At 37.9% G+C, this 21,119-nt stretch overlaps 2 protein-coding genes across 2 annotated transcripts; both read left to right on the top strand.

Annotated features, from left to right (window-relative positions):
• Positions 1-665: 665 nt before the first annotated feature.
• LOC141359243 (myosin heavy chain, fast skeletal muscle-like) lies at positions 666-11,194 on the top strand. Its single transcript, XM_073861353.1, has 40 exons — positions 666-733; positions 1,444-1,489; positions 1,811-2,022; positions 2,117-2,417; positions 2,513-2,540; positions 2,637-2,748; positions 2,835-2,927; positions 3,019-3,082; positions 3,172-3,270; positions 3,349-3,452; positions 3,553-3,691; positions 3,786-3,904; positions 3,987-4,130; positions 4,219-4,395; positions 4,469-4,775; positions 4,872-4,942; positions 5,029-5,116; positions 5,190-5,305; positions 5,399-5,524; positions 5,625-5,761; positions 5,846-6,101; positions 6,184-6,426; positions 6,509-6,685; positions 6,778-6,923; positions 6,996-7,086; positions 7,174-7,563; positions 7,638-7,764; positions 7,838-7,956; positions 8,047-8,243; positions 8,321-8,504; positions 8,597-8,762; positions 8,843-8,967; positions 9,058-9,366; positions 9,459-9,662; positions 9,753-9,878; positions 10,015-10,185; positions 10,339-10,443; positions 10,523-10,618; positions 10,732-10,863; positions 11,088-11,194. The coding sequence occupies exons 3-40, from the start codon at positions 1,822-1,824 to the stop codon at positions 11,106-11,108; spliced, it is 5,811 nt and encodes a 1,936-aa protein (XP_073717454.1). The 5' UTR covers positions 666-733; positions 1,444-1,489; positions 1,811-1,821; the 3' UTR covers positions 11,109-11,194.
• Positions 11,195-13,436: 2,242 nt separating this feature from the next.
• Positions 13,437-17,967, top strand: LOC129453528 (uncharacterized). The gene is made up of 3 exons (XM_073862424.1): positions 13,437-13,530; positions 14,331-14,657; positions 16,379-17,967. Exons 1-3 carry the CDS (start codon positions 13,488-13,490, stop codon positions 16,711-16,713), a joined length of 705 nt encoding a protein of 234 aa, XP_073718525.1. The 5' UTR covers positions 13,437-13,487; the 3' UTR covers positions 16,714-17,967.
• Positions 17,968-21,119: the final 3,152 nt, after the last annotated feature.

Here is a 21,119-nt window from a genome sequence, read left to right on the forward strand (position 1 = left end):
CTTGATGATGTATTATAAAATAATAGCTGCAATAAAAAAATACCCATCATGGGGAGTTGTTTTCAAATGCTGTTAAGATGCTTTTCAATTGCACCATTTAAAAAATTCTAACCAGTTTAATGTGAAACCGCCTCGAAAATCACTCCCTGAACTTCATCCCCTCGCGCTCCCCCCATTTCCAGCCCAGAGTATGAGAGAGTTCATGTTAGAATTTGACCAGGAAAATAAAAACAACAGATTCATTCAACATGAATGTGATGTTTAAAATAATCTTTATACTGTGTGCATCAACACTGAGATACCTAGATATCTAAAAATAAGTAAAACGCATCAAAACAATGCAAATCCAAATATTGAGTGTTTAGGTACAGCAGAACATTTACTGAAAACACAAACAGTATTACATTTTAAAAAAATAGTTGATTCATAGATATAAACAAATCTTACATCCTGACTGAATGGACTGATCAGTGAAGGATTATACAATGCTTGTGAATGTAAGTTATTTAATGTTTCTAATAATCTTGTCATATGAAATGAGTCATGAAGATGGAAATAAATGATATCATTATCAAATACGAATCTATAAATGGGAAATGGCAAGTGTCGCCACCCTTTACAGTGATTTAACATGACCATATAGAGCCGGTGGATTCTGCTGAGTACACAGCAGCATCTCTATAAAAGAATCAGTTTTCCCACTTCAACAAGACCTCACACAGACCCATCCACGGTAAGATTATTTAATACACCTGTATCTGCTATAGGTATTATTTGAATTCCAGTATTCTTTTATACTGTACTGTACTGTATTATACAATGATATACTATATTGTACTGGCGTATACTATGCTGCACTATACTATACTACACTATACTGTATATATACACTTTACTAACAACATACTATACTGTGCTGTACTGCACTATTCTATACTGTATATATGCGCTATCCTATACTGCACTGTACTGCACTACACTATACTGTATACACGCTATTCTATACCACACTATACTGCACTATATTATACTGTATATGAGCTATGCTATACTATACCACACTCTACTGACCTATGCTATACAGTCCTATACTATACTGGACTATGCTATACGGTATATAAGGGCTGTTCTATAATGTACTGCACTATGCTATACGGTATATAAGGGCTGTTCTATACTATACTGCACTATGCTATACGATATATAAGGGCTGTTCTATACTGTACTGCACTATGCTATACGGTATATAAGGGCTGTTCTATACTATGCTACACCATGCTATACAGTATATAAGGGCTGTTCTATACTATACTGCACTATGTGGTATATAAGGGATGTTCTATACTGCACTGTACTATACCATACTATACTATATGTGACTGTATATAAAGTAATGTGTAATTATTATAACAGATATTTGACAGCTATCTTATATGTGTTCAGGGAACAAGACCCTGGCCATCATTTCTCTGAACTGGTAGTGAAAAAGGTAAAACAAAAGTTTCTGTTTGTATGATGTAATGAATAAACATGCATGTAGAGTTCAGACTCAGTAGAAACACCGTCACTGATTTAATGTGATTCAGAAATCAAACATCTGAACACAACTGACTGAACGCTCCCTAAGCTACGAATCCTTGAAATGCTCATTTAAGCCTTTATACAGTACAAATGTCTGTAATGTAAGCTAAACCTGGCGATCCTTAACCTGTCTGACATGTTTTGCTCACTTCCTACACATTTAATTTGTGTTATTTAATGTTATTTATGTAAACTACATAGTGATTTTTTTATTTATATAATACTTCAGCACAAGTCATCATGGGAGACGGTGAGATGGAGTGTTTTGGCCCGGCGGCCGTATTCCTCCGCAAACCAGAGAGAGAGAGGATCGAGGCGCAGAATGCCCCGTTTGATGCCAAAACAGCCTTCTATGTATCTGATGCAGATGAGATGTACCTGAAGGGTACTCTTGTTAGTAAAGAGGGTGGCAAAGCTACTGTCAAAACTCATAGTGGGAAGGTACGTTCAAAACTATTAATTGTGATCTTGAGAAATTATTTCATGTTACTAATATTGTAAGTGAGTCCTGATAACTGTTGTTGTTTATTTTCAGACTGTAACCGTCAAAGACGATCAAATCTTTCCCATGAATCCACCCAAGTTTGACAAAATTGAGGACATGGCCATGATGACCCACCTCAATGAGGCCACTGTGCTGTATAATCTCAAAGAGCGTTACGCAGCATGGATGATCTATACCTACTCTGGTTTGTTTTGCGTCACCGTCAATCCATACAAATGGCTGCCGGTGTACGATGCAATTGTTGTGAATGGATACAGGGGCAAGAAAAGAGTTGAAGCTCCTCCCCACATCTTCTCCATCTCTGACAATGCCTACCAGTTCATGCTCACCGGTCAGACACTCTTTAAAAAGTTTTTAAACAAATAACTAAAGTTTTCCAAAGAACATGAAACTAAAACGAACAACTTTTAACACTTTTTAACACAGATCGTGAGAACCAGTCTATCCTAATTACGTGAGTTTAGATCTTTTCTAACTGTACTTTGTATAAACTTTATACTATTGTATTTTTTAATGTAAAGTGTCTTACATTTTCGTTTTCCCACTACAGCGGAGAATCCGGCGCAGGAAAGACCGTCAACACCAAACGTGTCATCCAGTACTTTGCGACAATCGCTGTGTCTGGACAGAAGAAGGCAGAACCTGTTGCAGGAAAAATGCAGGTTAGCAAACACACAATACTGTAAAAATAAACAAAGTTTAGTGCTACAACTGTTCTACATGATGAAATTACTTGTATACGCCACAGGGATCGCTGGAGGATCAAATCATCGCAGCCAACCCCCTGCTGGAGGCTTATGGTAATGCCAAGACTATAAGGAACGACAACTCCTCTCGTTTTGGTAAGTTAAAGTCTGATGAAATGCATTATCATTTGTGTTATACCATCCCAAGATGGCAGACATTCAAAGGTGTCCTAAATAATGTTTCAGGGTAAATTCATCAGGATTCACTTTGGTACAACTGGGAAACTGGCGTCAGCTGATATTGAAACTTGTAAGTAGCACCGTTTTAAAACCAAAACATGTTTTATTGTTAAATAAGCATGAATATTAGTCATCTGAAGCCAATGTTATCCTGTAAAGATCTGCTGGAAAAGTCAAGAGTAACATTCCAGCTGTCTGCTGAGAGGAGCTACCACATCTTCTACCAGCTCATGACTGGACACAAACCAGAACTGATCGGTGAGAAATCTAGAGTAGTGTATGATTGATAAAAAGTCTAAGAGCAGTGTTAATAAAGTGCACATGAATTGTTTACAGAGGCACTGCTCATCACCACCAATCCTTATGACTATCCAATGATCAGCCAGGGTGAAATCACTGTCAAGAGTATTAATGATGTGGAAGAGTTCATTGCAACAGATGTACGTGGTGGACAACAATGTTATTATTCATTTGCATGAGTAAAACTTATGCTACCGTATGAGATGATGTAGAATAAATCACCTTACTTGTCTCCAAAAGACTGCTATCGACATTCTGGGCTTCACTGCTGAGGAGAAAATGAGCATCTTCAAGCTGACAGGTGCTGTGATGCATCATGGCAGCATGAAGTTCAAGCAGAAGCAGAGAGAGGAGCAGGCTGAACCTGATGGCACTGAGGGTGAGAGATGGACTATCTGAAGAGAGATTATACTCTTTTTAAATGTACAAGCATTCATTTACTGACCATTATCTGAAAATCTCTCTTTGTTTAGTGGCTGATAAAATCGCCTATCTCTTGGGCCTGAACTCTGCAGACATGCTGAAAGCTTTGTGTTACCCTAGAGTAAAGGTTGGAAATGAGTTTGTGACCAAAGGCCAAACTGTACCACAGGTGATGATGAGTAACACAATCAATGTCTAAAATCTAAAATTATCTTAGATCAAATTCATGACCTCTGTACACTCTTTCACAGGTGAATAACTCAGTCAGCGCTCTCAGCAAGTCAATTTATGAGAAAATGTTCTTGTGGATGGTCGTCCGTATCAATGAGATGTTGGACACAAAGCAAGCCAGACAGTTCTTCATTGGTGTGCTGGACATTGCTGGATTTGAGATCTTTGATGTGAGAATAATTTACTAATATGTTTCTAAGAATCAAAATATAAATGTAATGATATAAGACTGAGAATTTGCTTGTGTTGCAATTTGATTACAACAGCTTGGAGCAGCTCTGCATCAACTTCACCAACGAGAAACTGCAACAGTTTTTCAATCATCACATGTTTGTGCTGGAGCAAGAGGAGTACAAGAAAGAAGGCATTGAATGGGAGTTCATTGACTTTGGAATGGACTTAGCTGCCTGCATTGAGCTTATTGAGAAGGTAAAAATAAAGACTTGACAGAACAATGTTTATATTATGTACTTGTGCTTAAGCTTGAGTATTTCTCCACCAGCCAATGGGCATCTTCTCCATCCTTGAAGAGGAGTGCATGTTCCCCAAAGCCACAGACGTGAGCTTCAAAAACAAGCTGTATGATCAACATCTTGGCAAAAGCGCAGCTTTTCAGAAGCCCAAACCTGTCAAAGGCAAGGCAGAGGCTCACTTCTCTCTGGTGCACTACGCCGGCACTGTTGACTATAACATTACTGGCTGGTTGGACAAGAACAAGGATCCACTGAATGACTCTGTTGTGCAACTCTATCAGAAGTCATCAGTCAAACTGCTGTCCCTCCTGTATGCTGCTCATGCAGGTGCTGAAGGTAAGAATGACAGAACAAGTGGTGACAATACAATAATTATGAGATTAATTATAATATTAAATATTCATTAACTTGTTTCGCCTTCACACAAAACAGCTGAAGGTGGTGGAAAAAAGGGAGGCAAGAAGAAGGGTGGTTCATTCCAGACTGTGTCTGCATTGTTTAGGGTATGTTTTGCTCAACAGCAGGTAAAATGTTGTATTTCAAGTTAGATTACTGTCCAAGTCAACACACAACAATATTGATTCTACAGGAGAACTTGGGCAAGCTGATGACAAACCTGAGGAGCACTCACCCTCACTTTGTGCGCTGCCTGATTCCCAACGAGTCCAAGACTCCAGGTAAAGACTCCTGAGTCAAATGTGCAATGATTGTTTAAGTTACTTAGAGAACTCATGGTCATCTCTGTTTTAGGTCTGATGGAGAACCCCCTGGTTATCCATCAGCTGAGGTGTAATGGTGTGCTGGAAGGTATCAGAATCTGCAGAAAGGGTTTCCCCAGCAGAATCCTCTATGGTGATTTCAAGCAGAGATATTCTGTTTAAACTATCACAGTGTAACACATTAATATCACTACAAATACAATCAAGGCCTATCATTAATGTTTTAAAACACTTAATTTTAGATATAAAGTATTGAATGCTAGTGTCATCCCTGAGGGACAGTTCATTGACAACAAGAAAGCTTCAGAGAAACTCTTGGGCTCTATTGACGTCGACCACACTCAGTATAAATTTGGACACACCAAAGTATGTGATAGAAGTTTAGTTGAAATCTTGAAGTCATTTTACGTGGACAGAGACAATAGGTTTGCTACCAGTTCAAATAAATTCTGTGGTGGGATTGCAGGTGTTCTTCAAAGCTGGTTTGCTGGGTACTCTTGAAGAGATGAGAGATGATAAACTAGCAATACTGGTAACCATGACTCAGGCTTTGTGCCGTGGATTCGTCATGAGGAAGGAGTTTGTCAAGATGATGGAGAGGAGGTACAATGCACTTACAAAACTGCCTAGTAAAAAAAATAATTAAATGAACTGGTTTCAAAGAGTAACTGGTAATATTTTACACAGAGAAGCAATTTTTTCCATCCAATACAACATCCGCTCATTCATGAATGTGAAACACTGGCCATGGATGAAGCTTTACTTCAAGATCAAACCTCTTCTGAAGACTGCCGAGACAGAGAAAGAAATGGCAGCAATGAAGGAGAATTACGAGAAAATGAAGGAGGATCTAGCCAAGGCACTAGCAAAAAAGAAGGAGCTTGAGGAGAAAATGGTGTCACTCCTGCAAGAGAAAAACGATCTTCAACTGCAAGTAGCATCTGTGAGTGCTTCAGTGCTTATACCCACATTTATAGATTTTAAAAGGTTCAAGAAATTAACCTTGTCCTTATCTCAATGAATAGGAAGCTGACAATCTCAGTGATGCTGAGGAGAGATGTGAAGGTCTTATTAAAAGCAAGATCCAGCTCGAGGCCAAACTCAAAGAGACAACCGAGAGACTGGAAGATGAGGAGGAGGTCAATGCTGAACTGACTGCAAAGAAGAGGAAACTGGAAGATGAGTGCTCTGAACTGAAGAAAGATATCGATGACCTGGAGCTCACCTTGGCCAAAGTGGAAAAGGAGAAACATGCAACAGAAAATAAGGTTCACATTTAAACACATCTTCTTAACGTGGCTCATGTGTTTATACATGAGAAGAAAAACACTAAACAATGCTTGCATTTAGGTGAAAAACCTGACTGAGGAGATGGCCTCTCAGGATGAGAGCATTGCCAAGCTGACCAAAGAGAAGAAAGCCCTCCAAGAGGCACACCAGCAAACCCTTGATGACCTTCAGGCAGAGGAAGACAAAGTCAACACTCTGACTAAAGCCAAGACAAAACTTGAGCAGCAAGTGGATGATGTAAGATGTTTGACATGAGAATGAGACCATAAATCAGTGAAAGACATTTATCTGAATGTAGGAAATTCTAATGTACTGGCTTTTGGGAACAGCTCGAGGGTTCACTGGAGCAAGAGAAGAAACTTCGTATGGACCTCGAGAGAGCCAAGAGAAAGCTCGAGGGTGATCTGAAACTGGCCCAGGAATCACTAATGGACCTAGAGAATGACAAACAACAAGCAGACGAAAAGATCAAAAAGTGAGTTGAAGATAGAACAATTGTAAATCTAAACAATGCACATTTTACAAAACATTAATTTTCTCAAAACAGGAAGGACTTTGAGATAAGTCAACTGCTCAGCAAGATTGAAGATGAACAGTCTTTGGGAGCACAGCTTCAGAAGAAGATCAAAGAACTTCAGGTAATGTCTTTCATATGTTAAACTAAAGTACATAACTGGGGAATTCACACTACTGTATGAAAAGCTAAGTAAACATTTTAAAATTAGGCCCGTATTGAAGAGCTGGAAGAGGAAATTGAGGCAGAGCGAGCTGCTCGTGCTAAAGTGGAGAAGCAGAGGGCTGATCTCTCCAGGGAACTTGAAGAGATCAGCGAGAGGCTTGAGGAAGCTGGTGGTGCCACTTCTGCCCAGATTGAGATGAACAAGAAGCGTGAAGCAGAATTCCAGAAGTTGCGTCGTGATCTGGAAGAGTCCACCTTGCAACATGAGGCTACAGCAGCCGCTCTCCGAAAGAAGCAGGCAGACAGCGTGGCCGAACTGGGAGAACAGATTGACAATCTTCAGCGTGTTAAGCAAAAGCTGGAGAAGGAGAAGAGTGAGTACAAGATGGAGATTGATGACCTATCAAGCAACATGGAGGCAGTGGCCAAATCAAAGGTAATCACAAGCAGAAGATCATTAAATAAAAATGTACAGTGAGACAGCATGTGTAAAACATTGTATTTTGTTAGACTAACTTAGAAAAGATGTGCCGCACTCTTGAAGACCAACTGAGTGAAATCAAGTCCAAGAATGATGAAAATGTTCGCCAGCTCAATGACACGAGTGCCCAAAAAGCAAGACTTGCCACTGAGAATGGTTAGTGCACAACCAAAAATGTTTTCTTAATAAAACTGTTCAATAGAATTATTAACACAAAGCGGATGCACAGGTGAACTGGCTCGCCAGCTGGAGGAGAAAGAAGCTCTTGTTTCTCAGCTGACCAGAGGAAAACAGGCTTTCACTCAACAGATTGAAGAACTCAAGAGACACATTGAGGAGGAACTTAAGGTATATCACAACATAGTGAAATGTATTTCCATTTCAAGAAAACCATGGAGACCAAGACTTCAATTGCAAATTAAATATGTCCGATTTAAGGCCAAGAACGCTCTGGCTCATGCTGTCCAGTCTGCCCGCCATGATTGTGATCTGCTCAGAGAGCAGTATGAAGAGGAGCAAGAGGCAAAAGGTGAACTTCAGCGTGGAATGTCTAAGGCCAACAGTGAGGTGGCTCAGTGGAGAACCAAATATGAGACTGATGCTATCCAGCGCACTGAGGAACTTGAGGAAGCCAAGTATGCACAAATGCACAACATTTAAGTAAATTAAACATCTGATAGACCAAGACATGATATCATTCAATTTTCCACAGGAAAAAGCTGGCCCAGCGTCTCCAGGATGCTGAAGAATCTATTGAGGCTGTAAACTCCAAGTGTGCTTCTCTGGAAAAGACCAAGCAGAGATTGCTGGGTGAAGTTGAGGACCTCATGATTGATGTGGAGAGAGCAAACGCATTGGCTGCCAACTTGGACAAGAAACAGAGAAACTTTGACAAGGTAAGGAAAACATGACATCTAAAAATCTAAACTTCATAAAATTAACAACTTAATGATTAATTGAAATATAACTACGTTTCTATTATTGTCAGGTCTTGGCAGAGTGGAAACAGAAGTATGAGGAAGGCCAGGCTGAGCTAGAAGGTGCTCAGAAAGAAGCTCGTTCCCTCAGCACTGAGCTCTTCAAGATGAAGAACTCTTATGAAGAAGCTCTTGATCAACTGGAGACTCTGAAGAGGGAGAACAAGAATTTGCAACGTAAATGGCACTTTTATTTATACATCATGAAAAAGAAACATTGAAACTATAATTCTTATAATTGTATTTTGCACCCTTAGAGGAGATTTCTGACCTCACTGAGCAGCTTGGAGAGACTGGTAAGAGCATTCATGAATTAGAGAAAGCCAAGAAGGCAGTGGAGGCTGAGAAATCAGAGATCCAGACTGCACTGGAGGAAGCTGAGGTAAATCAACATTAAAATTATGCAAGAATCTATTACTCACCCTTTCTCACTTTTCAAGTTTGTTAATAAAACCTCACTACTGTTTGTCAGGGCACTCTGGAACATGAAGAAACCAAGATTGTCCGTATCCAGCTCGAGCTGACCCAGGTCAAGAGCGAGATTGACAGAAAGATTGCTGAGAAAGATGAAGAGATTGAGCAGATCAAGAGAAACAGCCAACGAGTGATTGATTCCATGCAAAGCACTTTGGATGCTGAGGTAAGGAGCAGAAATGATGCCCTGAGGGTCAAGAAGAAGATGGAGGGAGATCTCAATGAGATGGAGATCCAGCTGAGCCATGCAAACCGTCAGGCTGCTGAGGCCCAGAAACAGCTTAGGAACGTCCAAGGCCAACTCAAGGTAACCTTTCCTTTGTAAAATGTCTTCACAAAACATTTACTTGTCTGAATAAGAATCAAAGCATGAATATTGACACCGTAAATCTGCCACAGGATGCCCAACTGCACCTTGATGAAGCCATCAGAGGACAGGAAGACATGAAGGAACAGGTTGCCATGGTGGAGCGCAGGAATAACCTGATGCAAGCTGAGATTGAGGAGCTGAGAGTTGCACTGGAGCAAGCTGAGAGAGGCCGCAAAGTGGCCGAGCAGGAGCTTGTGGACGCCAGTGAGCGTGTGGGACTGCTGCACTCTCAGGTACTATAATTGTACAATAACACTAAACTTGAGAACAGCTGTTTGAAGCTAACAGTGAGGTTTCTGACTGAAGCGGTTTATGTCTCTCAGAATACAAGTCTTATTAACACCAAGAAGAAGCTTGAAGCTGATCTGGTCCAGGTTCAAGGTGAGGTGGATGATGCGGTCCAGGAGGCCAGAAATGCAGAGGAGAAAGCCAAGAAGGCCATCACTGATGTGAGTGTTTGCTACAGTCTACTTTTAATGCAGAAATTCTTCTGAAGAGCATGTGCAACCATGTCATTTTGCAAATGCAGTTTTGATATGTCTTTCTCCTATAGCTTAGTCAATGATATTTCGCTCTCAATTCCAGGCTGCCATGATGGCTGAGGAGCTGAAGAAGGAGCAGGACACCAGTGCTCACCTGGAGAGGATGAAGAAGAACATGGAAATTACGGTCAAAGACCTGCAGCACCGTCTGGATGAGGCTGAGAGTCTGGCCATGAAAGGTGGAAAGAAACAGCTCCAGAAACTGGAGGCCAGGGTAGGTTTTGAATGTTTAGGTGCTCAGAAGAATTTATTCTCACAAGTCCTAACCATGGCGAAGATATGTTAAAGAGTGAGAAGTTCTTGTGGTGTCGCTTGTGTAGTAAAGTAAATTAACCAAAACTTTCTGTATAATACTTCTTTACTGAAGGTGCGTGAGCTGGAGTCTGAAGTTGAGTCTGAACAGAGACGTAGTGCTGAAGCTATTAAAGGAGTGCGCAAATATGAGAGGAGAGTGAAGGAACTCACATACCAGGTACCATCTGTACAGCAATAACAACAAATCAGTCAATCTACAATGCTGGATAGTGATTTAACCTCTTTGACCTCTACAGACTGAAGAAGATAAGAAGAATGTGACCCGACTGCAGGATCTGGTGGACAAGCTGCAGATGAAAGTCAAGTCCTACAAGCGTCAAGCTGAGGAAGCTGTGAGTGATGGTTTTGTGTTAGAACATTGTGAGATCTTGAGGGATCTTCTTAAAAGTTCATGAATCAAACAAGAAGATCCAAAGTGACTAACAACATACATCTCAATTTACAGGAGGAGCAGGCCAACACTCACCTGTCCAGATACAGGAAGGTGCAGCACGAGATGGAGGAGGCTCAGGAACGCGCTGATATTGCAGAGTCCCAGGTCAACAAGCTGAGAGCCAAGAGCCGTGAAATTGGAAAGGTGAGCGCCACCTGCTGGAATAAACACATACATACATGCATACATTTGAGTTATAAAGTCTGAGACAACACAATTAATTTTAAAATTGAAAAAATGGAAATAAACAAATATTAATTTTGTAAAATGCACAATAGCATACATTTACTAATGGTGTAAGATTTTGTAGCTTACTGTATAAAGAATCATTTAGTAAAATGTATGCATTTTTTATCTTTTTTTTAAAGGGAAAAGATATGGAAGAGTAAAACCTGAAGCTTTGAAGAATCACAACAGAAAGTAATCATAAAATATGAATTACTTGTAAATAATAAAAAGTTGTTGTGTTCTACAATTGTGTTATTGTAGTTTTTAAAACAATTGTAAAGTCAAAACAAACTAAAAAACACCAGGTTGACATGAAAAATATACATTTCTTTATCTCACAAATTCTTTTTAACATTTTCCAGAAATAATAGACACAATGATACAAAGTTAGCCTTTCTTGATAAAGCTGTGCCATCTGTACATGTAGTGTAATAAAGTGATCCCTTTTACATCATCTATAGAACTACAAATAAAATCCAGAATTGAAATTTCGCATCAATAAACTCATGGCAACACATAGATTTGTTTATAAACACAATGATATAAATACTCCTTTTTGCATTAAATAAAACTGATAGCTCAAACACAAACATTTAAAGATTATTTAAAGATATGCTATAAAGGGACACAAGGCAGCATTTGTATGTTAACATATTTTAAAATATTGTTTAAGCCATTACGATAGAAAACATCAAGCCAATGCCTTTTTGGTCCAAACGCGAGCTGGTCTGATCAGTGCTTAATGGTCTGAAGGGCGACCAATGCGAAATACCTTTAAAATACTTACGATCACTAAAAAGCAATAAAACATTTGTATTTAAAAACCAAAACATTTTCAAAACAAGTTTGTTGATGAAACAGATAGCAATCTTTCAATATGAACTTAATAAGATGAAATCGGTCAAACTGAAACAAACAATTTGAGATCTGTCAGTAAAGCAGTAAATGTCCTGATATAAGCAGATTTAATGGCAGGTATTATTTCCCAGCATGCAGCGAGACAGCAAAGCATTAGCTTGCATTCAATTCCATTAAAGGCGCTCTAAGCGAATCTGCGAGACGTCACTTTTTGTTGATGTTTGAACTGTTTTCAAACAAACGGAGCGTAGCTAACTCCTCCCCCTCCCTTCCATGCTTTCATGAACGCGCCCAACCCCCACCCCCAAATCCTTCTTGTCGTTTATTGGCTGGAACACTTTGTTTTGTTTCGTGGTGCAGGTTTGGCCACTGTGTTTATATTAAAGTTTGTAGAGCCGGGGCTGTCTACAGAGATCGCGTTTTTTACAGTTTTATCAGCGGACAGGCATCAAGCAGATAGTGAGGAGATGTTTTATGGTCTAAAACGCGTGAATTCGCTTAGAGCGCCTTTAACTAGGATTGTCGTAAGGGGGAAAATCGGCCCAAATTCAGTCCGATTTGTGTGTACCGGGCTGGTACGCAGGTCGTAGCAGCAAACACACTGTGCGTTGATCAAGCTGAATTTCTGACACTGTCAGAAAACTATTGTAGGTTATCTTTAGACGCAACACTGGGAAAACAGTCTTTGAAGATCTCTCACTGTACGACATAGGACCACCGATGAAGAGCCACGATCAGAGAAATCGCCACGTTTTTCAAGATGGCAATCTTTCGTCTGGGACAGCCAATAATCGTGTAGTGTATCCTGGGCTTTACTTGTTTATATTGCAATATGTATTGTCTATAACTTTTTACTCTATGCCTCACTACATTGTCCATACTTGTGAGAGCTGCTAAACAGTATTTTGTTGTTTCTAAAAAAAAATGACATAAAGATCTGTTATTATCTTATGTATAGCTCAGTGGTAGAGCATTGCATTAGAAATGCAAAAGGTCATAGGTTTGAACCCAGGAAACACACATACTGATCAAAAAAATGTGTACGTACTGTTGCTTTTAATTAAAGCATCTGCCAAATGCATAAATGTATTTTCTTATAGCCAAATATAAAGATCTGGGATGAGAACTAAAGTTTACATTTCTGTTTGTGTGCTATAGTCTCACTTTTAATGTCACACTAAATAAACTATTTTGAATCACTTTCAGTTCCAGACACTTTTTTGTTTCAGCACACAAAAACTGACCCCGTAATGTTTTTGCTGTGGGTGAAGAGAGATGCCAACATAGTATAGGCTACTAGTCTTTGACAAAAGTCAATAAATAACAAGTAAACTCTTATAGAAAGTAACCATGGTTTTACAGTTAAAATGAAAACCAGTTTGGGAGGCTATATAAGACCAAACCCCTTTAGTAACACAGTTAGATGTTTGTTTTCTCCACAGGATGGTCTTCTTTAAATTAATCTGGTTCTTCTGTTTTTAGGATCATATCCCACATGAAAAAATACTGTAGTATACTTTAGTACTATTTACTATAGTTAACTGTAGTAAATTATAGTATTTACTAGAGAAATTTTACATTTCCTTCGTTGGAACTGGCTTTTATTTTGGAAAAAATATATTACCGTAATATGTAGTGTATGCACCCACAATAATACATCGTGCTGTTTTTGTATTTACCTAATGGATCGTTTATTATTCTTCTGTTTTGCATTGCTCCTGGATGGTGAGTAAGATATGAGTTTAGAGATATAACTTAATGATGGTTAAATGTGTTACAAAAGTGCTTTCAATGTGCTCCACTGGTGGCTTAAGGATTTGTATGTGTTTACGAAGTCTTTGTGTTTGGATTGGTTTTGAGAACTTCTCTATCTTTATTCAGTCAGATAATGAACTCAACATAAATATATACAAGCTATAAACACATACGTGTCAATAATATATAACTATTTAAGTGTTTGTTCTTTCTTACCGTACACAATAAGTCCATATAACGGTTTATTAATTCAACACTTTCGGTTTCATTTTGAACACAACGTTGGAAAAATGTATTGCAAGAATAACAAAACAAGTAGTTATGTAAAATTACAGCGCAACTGTATTAAAGTCACATGATACAGGAGAACAAGACATGAGTGTTTAGGCTTGTTCAAAAATAACTGACAGGCGCATGACGTCAAAGTACCGCGAGAGCGATTCGAGAAATCATACGGAGAAGTCTCATTCGATCCGCTCTCGCGGTACTTTGACGTCAGCATCATGTCAGTAGAGAGAGAGAGCGAGAGAGAGGACAGTTAAAAAGCTCTCAAAATCCAAAAAATCTTAAGTTAAATGATTACTAAATAAATAAACTGAATAACTATAATAATATGTATTAAAAAATACTGTAAACATTTTACGAGCACAATGATAGAGCTGTGAATAAATTATCATTACATCACTTGATAAACTACAGATATATATACAGATAATACAGTGTTTATATGTAAGTTGATGTTTAATTGAATAAAGAGTTTGTGTCTGCAGGTGTGTTTGGTGCTGATGTTGTAGTGATGTCAGTGATGAAGAGAGATGATGTCACTCTGCCTGTTGCTTGGCGTTTAAAGGGAGATGAACGGCTGCTGTGGAAGTTTAATGACAAGGATATAGCAGCTATTCATTCAGACATGATACCTAGCCAAACAAATTACCCTGATGAGAGATTCACAAACAGACTTTTTATGGACCCTAAGAGTGGATCTCTCACCATCAACAACATCAGAACTGAAGACACTGGAGAATATCAGCTGAAGATCAAGGGCATCATAGATAAAAACTACTATCCTTTAAAGACATTCAATGTTACTGTCACTGGTGAGTAGTCCACAGTAAGATGGACATCAGAGATGCAAAAATCAGTCCACAGTATTAATGACATTTCTTTATGTTCGTCCATCGTGTTTGTTTACTGTAAAGTCATGTTTGACAGCGAAAGACATCGCAAGATTTCTACATGATTTCCTGTGTTCTTCGTCAAGAGTTCTTGCAACTATCCTGTATTTTTAAAAAACATTCTAGGGCTGTCACAATGATTAAATAATCATCTCATCGCGATTGTTTGACCTCATCGCGATGGTTTCATATCACCGCGATGATTGCACATCTCTTTACAAAACACAATGGGGAGCTGCAGCCCCTGTATAAACGAGACAGTATGTAATGGCACTCCTTGACTAACAGTGTAATGCGATACATTGCAAAGCCATTTAATACAGTGAAAAAACACCATTTAAAGAAATGGCGCAAACCTTTGATAAGCAGTATGAATATACATTTTCAGAACAGCAATTCCAAATTTAGGGAAGTGAAGGATGCTATTCTTAAGGATCTGTAAGGAATTGATTTGTTTTGCAGTCACTACAGACATGTGGTCCAGTGCTAATATGACCTTAGTAGGCTTGGCTACTATTTAAGGCCTGTTCTGCTATAGTCAGTTTATTTTGATTGCATTTTTATTTTTATTAAATTTTTAGTTATTTTTGTATTTCTTATGAAGAATTTTCAGTTTTTTAAATATATTCATTAAATAATTACTTTTAAATATGTGTATTAATATGTACTTCCAGTTAAACCTTGCAAAAGATTTAATTTAAATGATCACAACAATGTGTAAAAAATATTTCATGACCAAACAAAAAAAGATCTATGAGAATTAAAACAGTCAATTAATCGTCATAATCGTCACAGTTTATTAGGCAATTAACCGTCAGCCAAATGTCATAACCGTGACAGCTCTAATTCTATCCCGCCATCATCCGTTTAAATAATTTTCCGTATTTCTCGTGGAGCTGTGTGGATTACTTATGTGAAGGAAGAATGCACTTTTTTGGGCTTTAAAGTGAGTTAATAATAAAGCCATCAGAGTTATATTGGCTGCAGCTCCCTCATCTACAGAGCGGAGGCTGTTGATACACAAAGAAAAAACCTATAAAGAATATAAACAAGAAGGGCATAGCTTTATATACTTAACCTGAAAACCGTGGTTGTTGCGGTTGCTTTTCATTAGCACGGTACTACAGGATTGCGGTTATATAGCAGCTAAGCTGCCAGCAATCTACTGTTAATTTACAGTTATACTACCGTTACTCCGCTATATTTAACGGTATGTTACCATATTAATACCATGGAACCTTATTTCATTTGGGAAACCAGTCGCCTTGAACCATATAAGTTTAGGATGTAAATTTCTATAGTATTTCATTACAGCATTTTCCTGTAGAATCTGGCTGTTTTACAGCAGTTTTTACAATGTAGATTCCACTGATGCTTGATGCAGCGGCTTTGTGTCGTTGTGTTGCTTGTATAGGACAAGGTGTTATGCAAAGCCTCAACATCATATCTGGAAAAAAGTCAGTAAATTTAAATAAAATCACAGGCTTTGCTTATCCTGTGTGAACCGGCCACGAAACTCAGATGTAGGGAGGGAGGTAATTTCTAAATAAGATTTGGGTCGGCACACATTTAACAATACAATGTTTATATGTATATTTAAGTTGATTTTTTATTAAATAAAGTGTTTGTGTTTGTGTCTGCAGGTGTGTCTGGTGATGATGACGTTACAGTGATGTCAGTGATGAAGGGAGATTCGGTTACTTTACCTATCAATGCTAGTGAAATAAAGGGAGATGAATGGCTGGTGTGGAAATTTAAAAACGCATATATAGCACTTATTGATTTAGGAACTAGCCAACCAAATTACATTGATGAGAGATTCACAAACAGACTGAATGTGGACCCTCAAACTGGATCTCTCACCGTCAAAAACATCAGATCTGAAGACACTGGAGAATATCAGCTGGAGATCAAAGACAGACAAGAAACAAACTACAAACCATTAAAGACATTCAATGTTACTGTCACTGGTGAATAGTTCAAGTGATTATCTGGATTCAATGCCTGTAAATAATCTATAATAATCACAAGATTTATCTTTATGTTTTATATTTTTTTATGTTTTATTTGTTGAAAGACTTCAAAAGTATTTAACATTAAAGAGCACCTATTGTCCGATTCACATTTTTTCATTTCCTTTGGTGTTTAAGTGTGTATTAGTACATGTTAACACTATGCAAAAGGTACAAACCCCAAAGTAAATGGTGACGCAAGTTATCATCTCCAACGTAAATCTCTTTTTTTTGGACCACAACAAACACACGGATTGTAGGCAACAGTTTACTTCAATATTTCCTTGACATGATAGTAAATATGTGACAGTTTGTTAGAAAATACATTTAAATAAAGTTTTGTTTCATATGTTATTTACTTCTATGTTTTCATTTATTGTGATAGTTTTATTCATTCTTTTTTTATTCATGTTTCCTGTTGTTTTCAGTAAATAAAAGGAAATTGCATTAACTCATGAATTAATAATTTCTTAACTAAAAAAATGAATGTATTTACATCACCTGTATTTGTCTAGTTTGTATTTAGGAACACAGCTGTCATCTGACAATACACATTAGATTACAGCTTGCTTGTTTTACTCATTTTTGTCCACTAAAAAATGTGTAATATAATAAAGTATTGGTCATAACATATTCTGGTATGATATGTTAGAGATATCTTAAGTATTAAGTATTTTTCTGAGTATGAAACCAGCAGGCAGGTGACATCAAAGTACCGCGAGAGCGATTCGAGAAATCATACGTAGTCTGATTTTGAATATATTTTAAGATCTGTCAGTGCAAGCTGTTTTCAGTTAGGACAACTTAAACAAGCATTGTAGTCTTGCCCTGTCCGGTAAACTTCCCCATACTGTTTTAAATTCAAGACGAAGCATTATTTTGAAACTTTTATTATTTGCCGCTAGATGTCGTAGTTGCACTATTTATTATTTTACTTTCGCTTTCACCGCCATTTTGTTCTGGTGCTGATGTGCGTGAATGAATGCAAGTTTTTCTTAAATAATATAACGTTTGATGTCAACACATTTCAATGTTTAGCTGATATGCATTTTATATGTTCCGTGGTTTAAATGCACATGCTGTTTTGTTTATGTTATCTGACCTACATTTATGTATATTTTGTTCTGTTTATTGCAAGAAAACCACATTAATACTTTGTAGTCATGTGTTTAAATTGTTTAATGCTATGGATAAATATGAGTACAATAAAGAGTTGAACTGTTGCCTGTCTCCTGCGCTTCTTATCAGGAACCAGTGGTGGATGAACATTAAAGGAACACGCCCACATTTTGGGGAATTCTAACTCTGTGGGAAACGGTGAGCTACATTCCCAACATGTGGGCGTGTTCCTTTGACCTAAACCTGTTAATATGGGTTACTATGGGATGTGATCAGTCATGCATTCAGAAACACTACAGAATACTTTTGGCAGAGGTTTGGTGTTTTTTGCGTAATTCAGCCTGAGGGTGGCTCTCTAGTGTTGCTTGTAAGGCTCTATACAAAGCCATCTTATACATGAATAATGTATCATTATCTTTCACATGCAACCCAAGAGTAATCTTCATGTCTGCAGTAGATTTGCATTGCACTTCACCCGTTACACACATGTTGACCTGATCTTTTTTTTACCAGAGGATATGGTTTGGTTTCAAAAAGGAAATAAGAGGTTGCTAAGATGGTTGCAATGGGGTGTGGACAGTTTCAGTTCATTTAACCTCTGAGTTTTCTTAGAACATGAAGCAGAAATATTTTTCTTAAAACATGAAGCATGTGTATTTGTCTATGTTTGTGTACAACAGGTTTTAGTTACACAGAATTAAGTAGTATGGTCCAATCAACAAAAAAATGTGATGTCCACACTGTAATTTGCTGTAATTATGCAGCTGGTTGCCAGTAACTTACTGTAGAAGATAAAGACAGAACATGTTTCATGTTCATTTAATTTTGAACAAACTGTTGCCAGAAAATAACATAAATGTAAAATCTACAGTAAGTTACTGGCAGCTAGTTGACATTAATAACCAGTAATACTGTAATTTCTACAGAATTGTTTACAGTGCACGTATGTCTTAGGAGGAAAGAGCAGAGTGAGGTTTTATTAAATTAATTTCCCTGTTTTCTTTAAAAAAAAAAAAATGCAGCATGAAGTTAATACAACTTGGTTTTGCAAGTCAATTTAACCTACAATGTTAAGTTTTGACTTGTGCTAAGTTGACAATAAGTTGAAATTGTTTGTTAAGTCTGTGTGGCACCACTCCCATCCTTCCTAATGATTAAAATAGACCAGAAGTGCGTATTTGGCTCCACATCTAAATCAAAGGACTGAACAGTCTCACTATAACATTTTGAGTGATTTAATCAGTTATTAATCCGTTATGTTCTGTAATTACAATAATCTGAATTCCTTTTATGTTTGTAAGATCAAAGTAATATTAATGTAAGGTGTCCTTTGCAAGTAATATTGTGTTTCTTCTCTTTGTTATGACCTTTGAAATAACACAAAATATGTTTGTGGATCTGTATAAAAATTCAGCAGCACTTCTAAAACAAAACTAGGACCTTTGGTTAAGAAGGGAGTGCTTAGCACAGCGGCTTGTGAAATGACTAAACGGAAATAAACTCCATTTCACTTCCTGTTGGCAACAGAGGCGGTGTTTCTAAAATGTTTGCTAATAACCCTACTGAAAAATCCAGGAAAGACCAGCATAAGCTGGTAGCTTGTTTTAGCTGGATTGTTCAGTATATAAGTGCTGATGGGTGTTTGTGCATTATGCATTTGGCAGATGATTTTATACAAAGTGACTCAAAATAGTAAATGGTTTATGCTTTCACTAACTTTGGCCCTGTAGCAATTCATTAAATTATGAATTGCCTCCAGCGCAATTAAGTGTTTACTTTCACTTTCGCCGGGGCGTTTCAAACGCTAAAGACTAGGCGGAGCAAGCAAATTTATGAATGAATAAAAGGCGAGGTCTACGCTACGCACGGGAAGGGGTTTTTCACAAGTTATTCAGTATTGGCGAGTGGATTATCAGACTTACCTGAAGAGTACGACTGTTTTACTGGTCGGCGTCCTGCCGCTCTCTGTTGGTCCGCTATTTGGTGGTGCTAAGTTATATCCGCCGTGGGCGATCTCATTCTGGCGGATGCCTTACATACTGGCCAAAAGGTTCGGGCCAGAGTTCAGTGCCAGCACGTAAAACTTTTAAATTACTTATTTGTCTCCTGCTCGTGCTGATACACTGTGTTTTCATCACCATTTCCCTTGAACAAACTTTCCCTCACACGATTAATCTAAGCAGACACATACAGTTAACGCACACACATTGGCTGCGTCCGAAACCGCATACTGTATAGTAGGTACGGAATTAGATGAAGTACCTACTTACTTAGCGTTAAAACAGTAGGTACTGTATAGTATGAATCCTGGTAGTATGAATGAGATTCGGACGTACTACATCCGCCATGTTGCTACATCACGTGACATACGTCGTCATCACGTCATGTCATTTTAGCGCGAAAACAACCGCATGCCCCGTCTTCTTCGTTGGATAACTCCTCTCCCGGGGCATCATGGGATAGTGAAGCGTCCATCGTATGCACACTGCAAAATCTAACCGGAAGTAGTAGGTCATCCGGGTACTTTTCGCATACTGTTTTTCGAATACTATGTATTCGGACATACTACTCGCCTCGCCTACTGCTTTTCGCGTACTATATAGTAAGTAGTAGGCTGTTTCGGACGCAGCAATTGTTGACGGACACACGCGAACTATTCACGCCAGCATTTTGGGACTTTGTGAAATCTGAGAAATGAATAAAAGGTTCGCCTTTTAAATTAATTTACACAAACTGATCAAATAGCAAAGGGTGTGAAAATTGGTTTTTTTTCTTGTTAGGGGTTGTATTATTTAAAGTTTTTGTTTGCTTTATTTTTTCATGAGAAATTGTGGTGAATCTGCTCGTGTGAAATATGTGCTACTTTTTTTCGCAAGTTCACACTGACTTGTCTTTTTTGAATGCCAAAATTGAAGTTGGGTTGGTTTGATGCTTTATTATTTTTCTTTGCTGTTTAATGTATAAGACATTAGAATTGAGTTATACTTTTGAGTTTATTGTTGTATTGTAAGGAAACCTATTAATTGGTATTTGTTACAAACCTTTATTTTCCTTGTAAGAAATATATTTTTGGAAACTTAATTTCTGTGTGTTTATTATGCCTTCTTATTTAAAACCTTAAAATTATTATATCTGAGTGTTTTTTGTGTGTGTAAATGGTGGGTAGAAATTAAAAAATGTACTTATTTGACTAATTAGTGACAGGCTAATAATCATCCTGTCTGGCGCCCGAACTTAAAGTAAATGTGTATAT

The sequence above is a fragment of the Misgurnus anguillicaudatus genome, chromosome 23 (genome assembly GCF_027580225.2).
Source record: "Misgurnus anguillicaudatus chromosome 23, ASM2758022v2, whole genome shotgun sequence".
Lineage (NCBI taxonomy): Eukaryota > Metazoa > Chordata > Actinopteri > Cypriniformes > Cobitidae > Misgurnus > Misgurnus anguillicaudatus.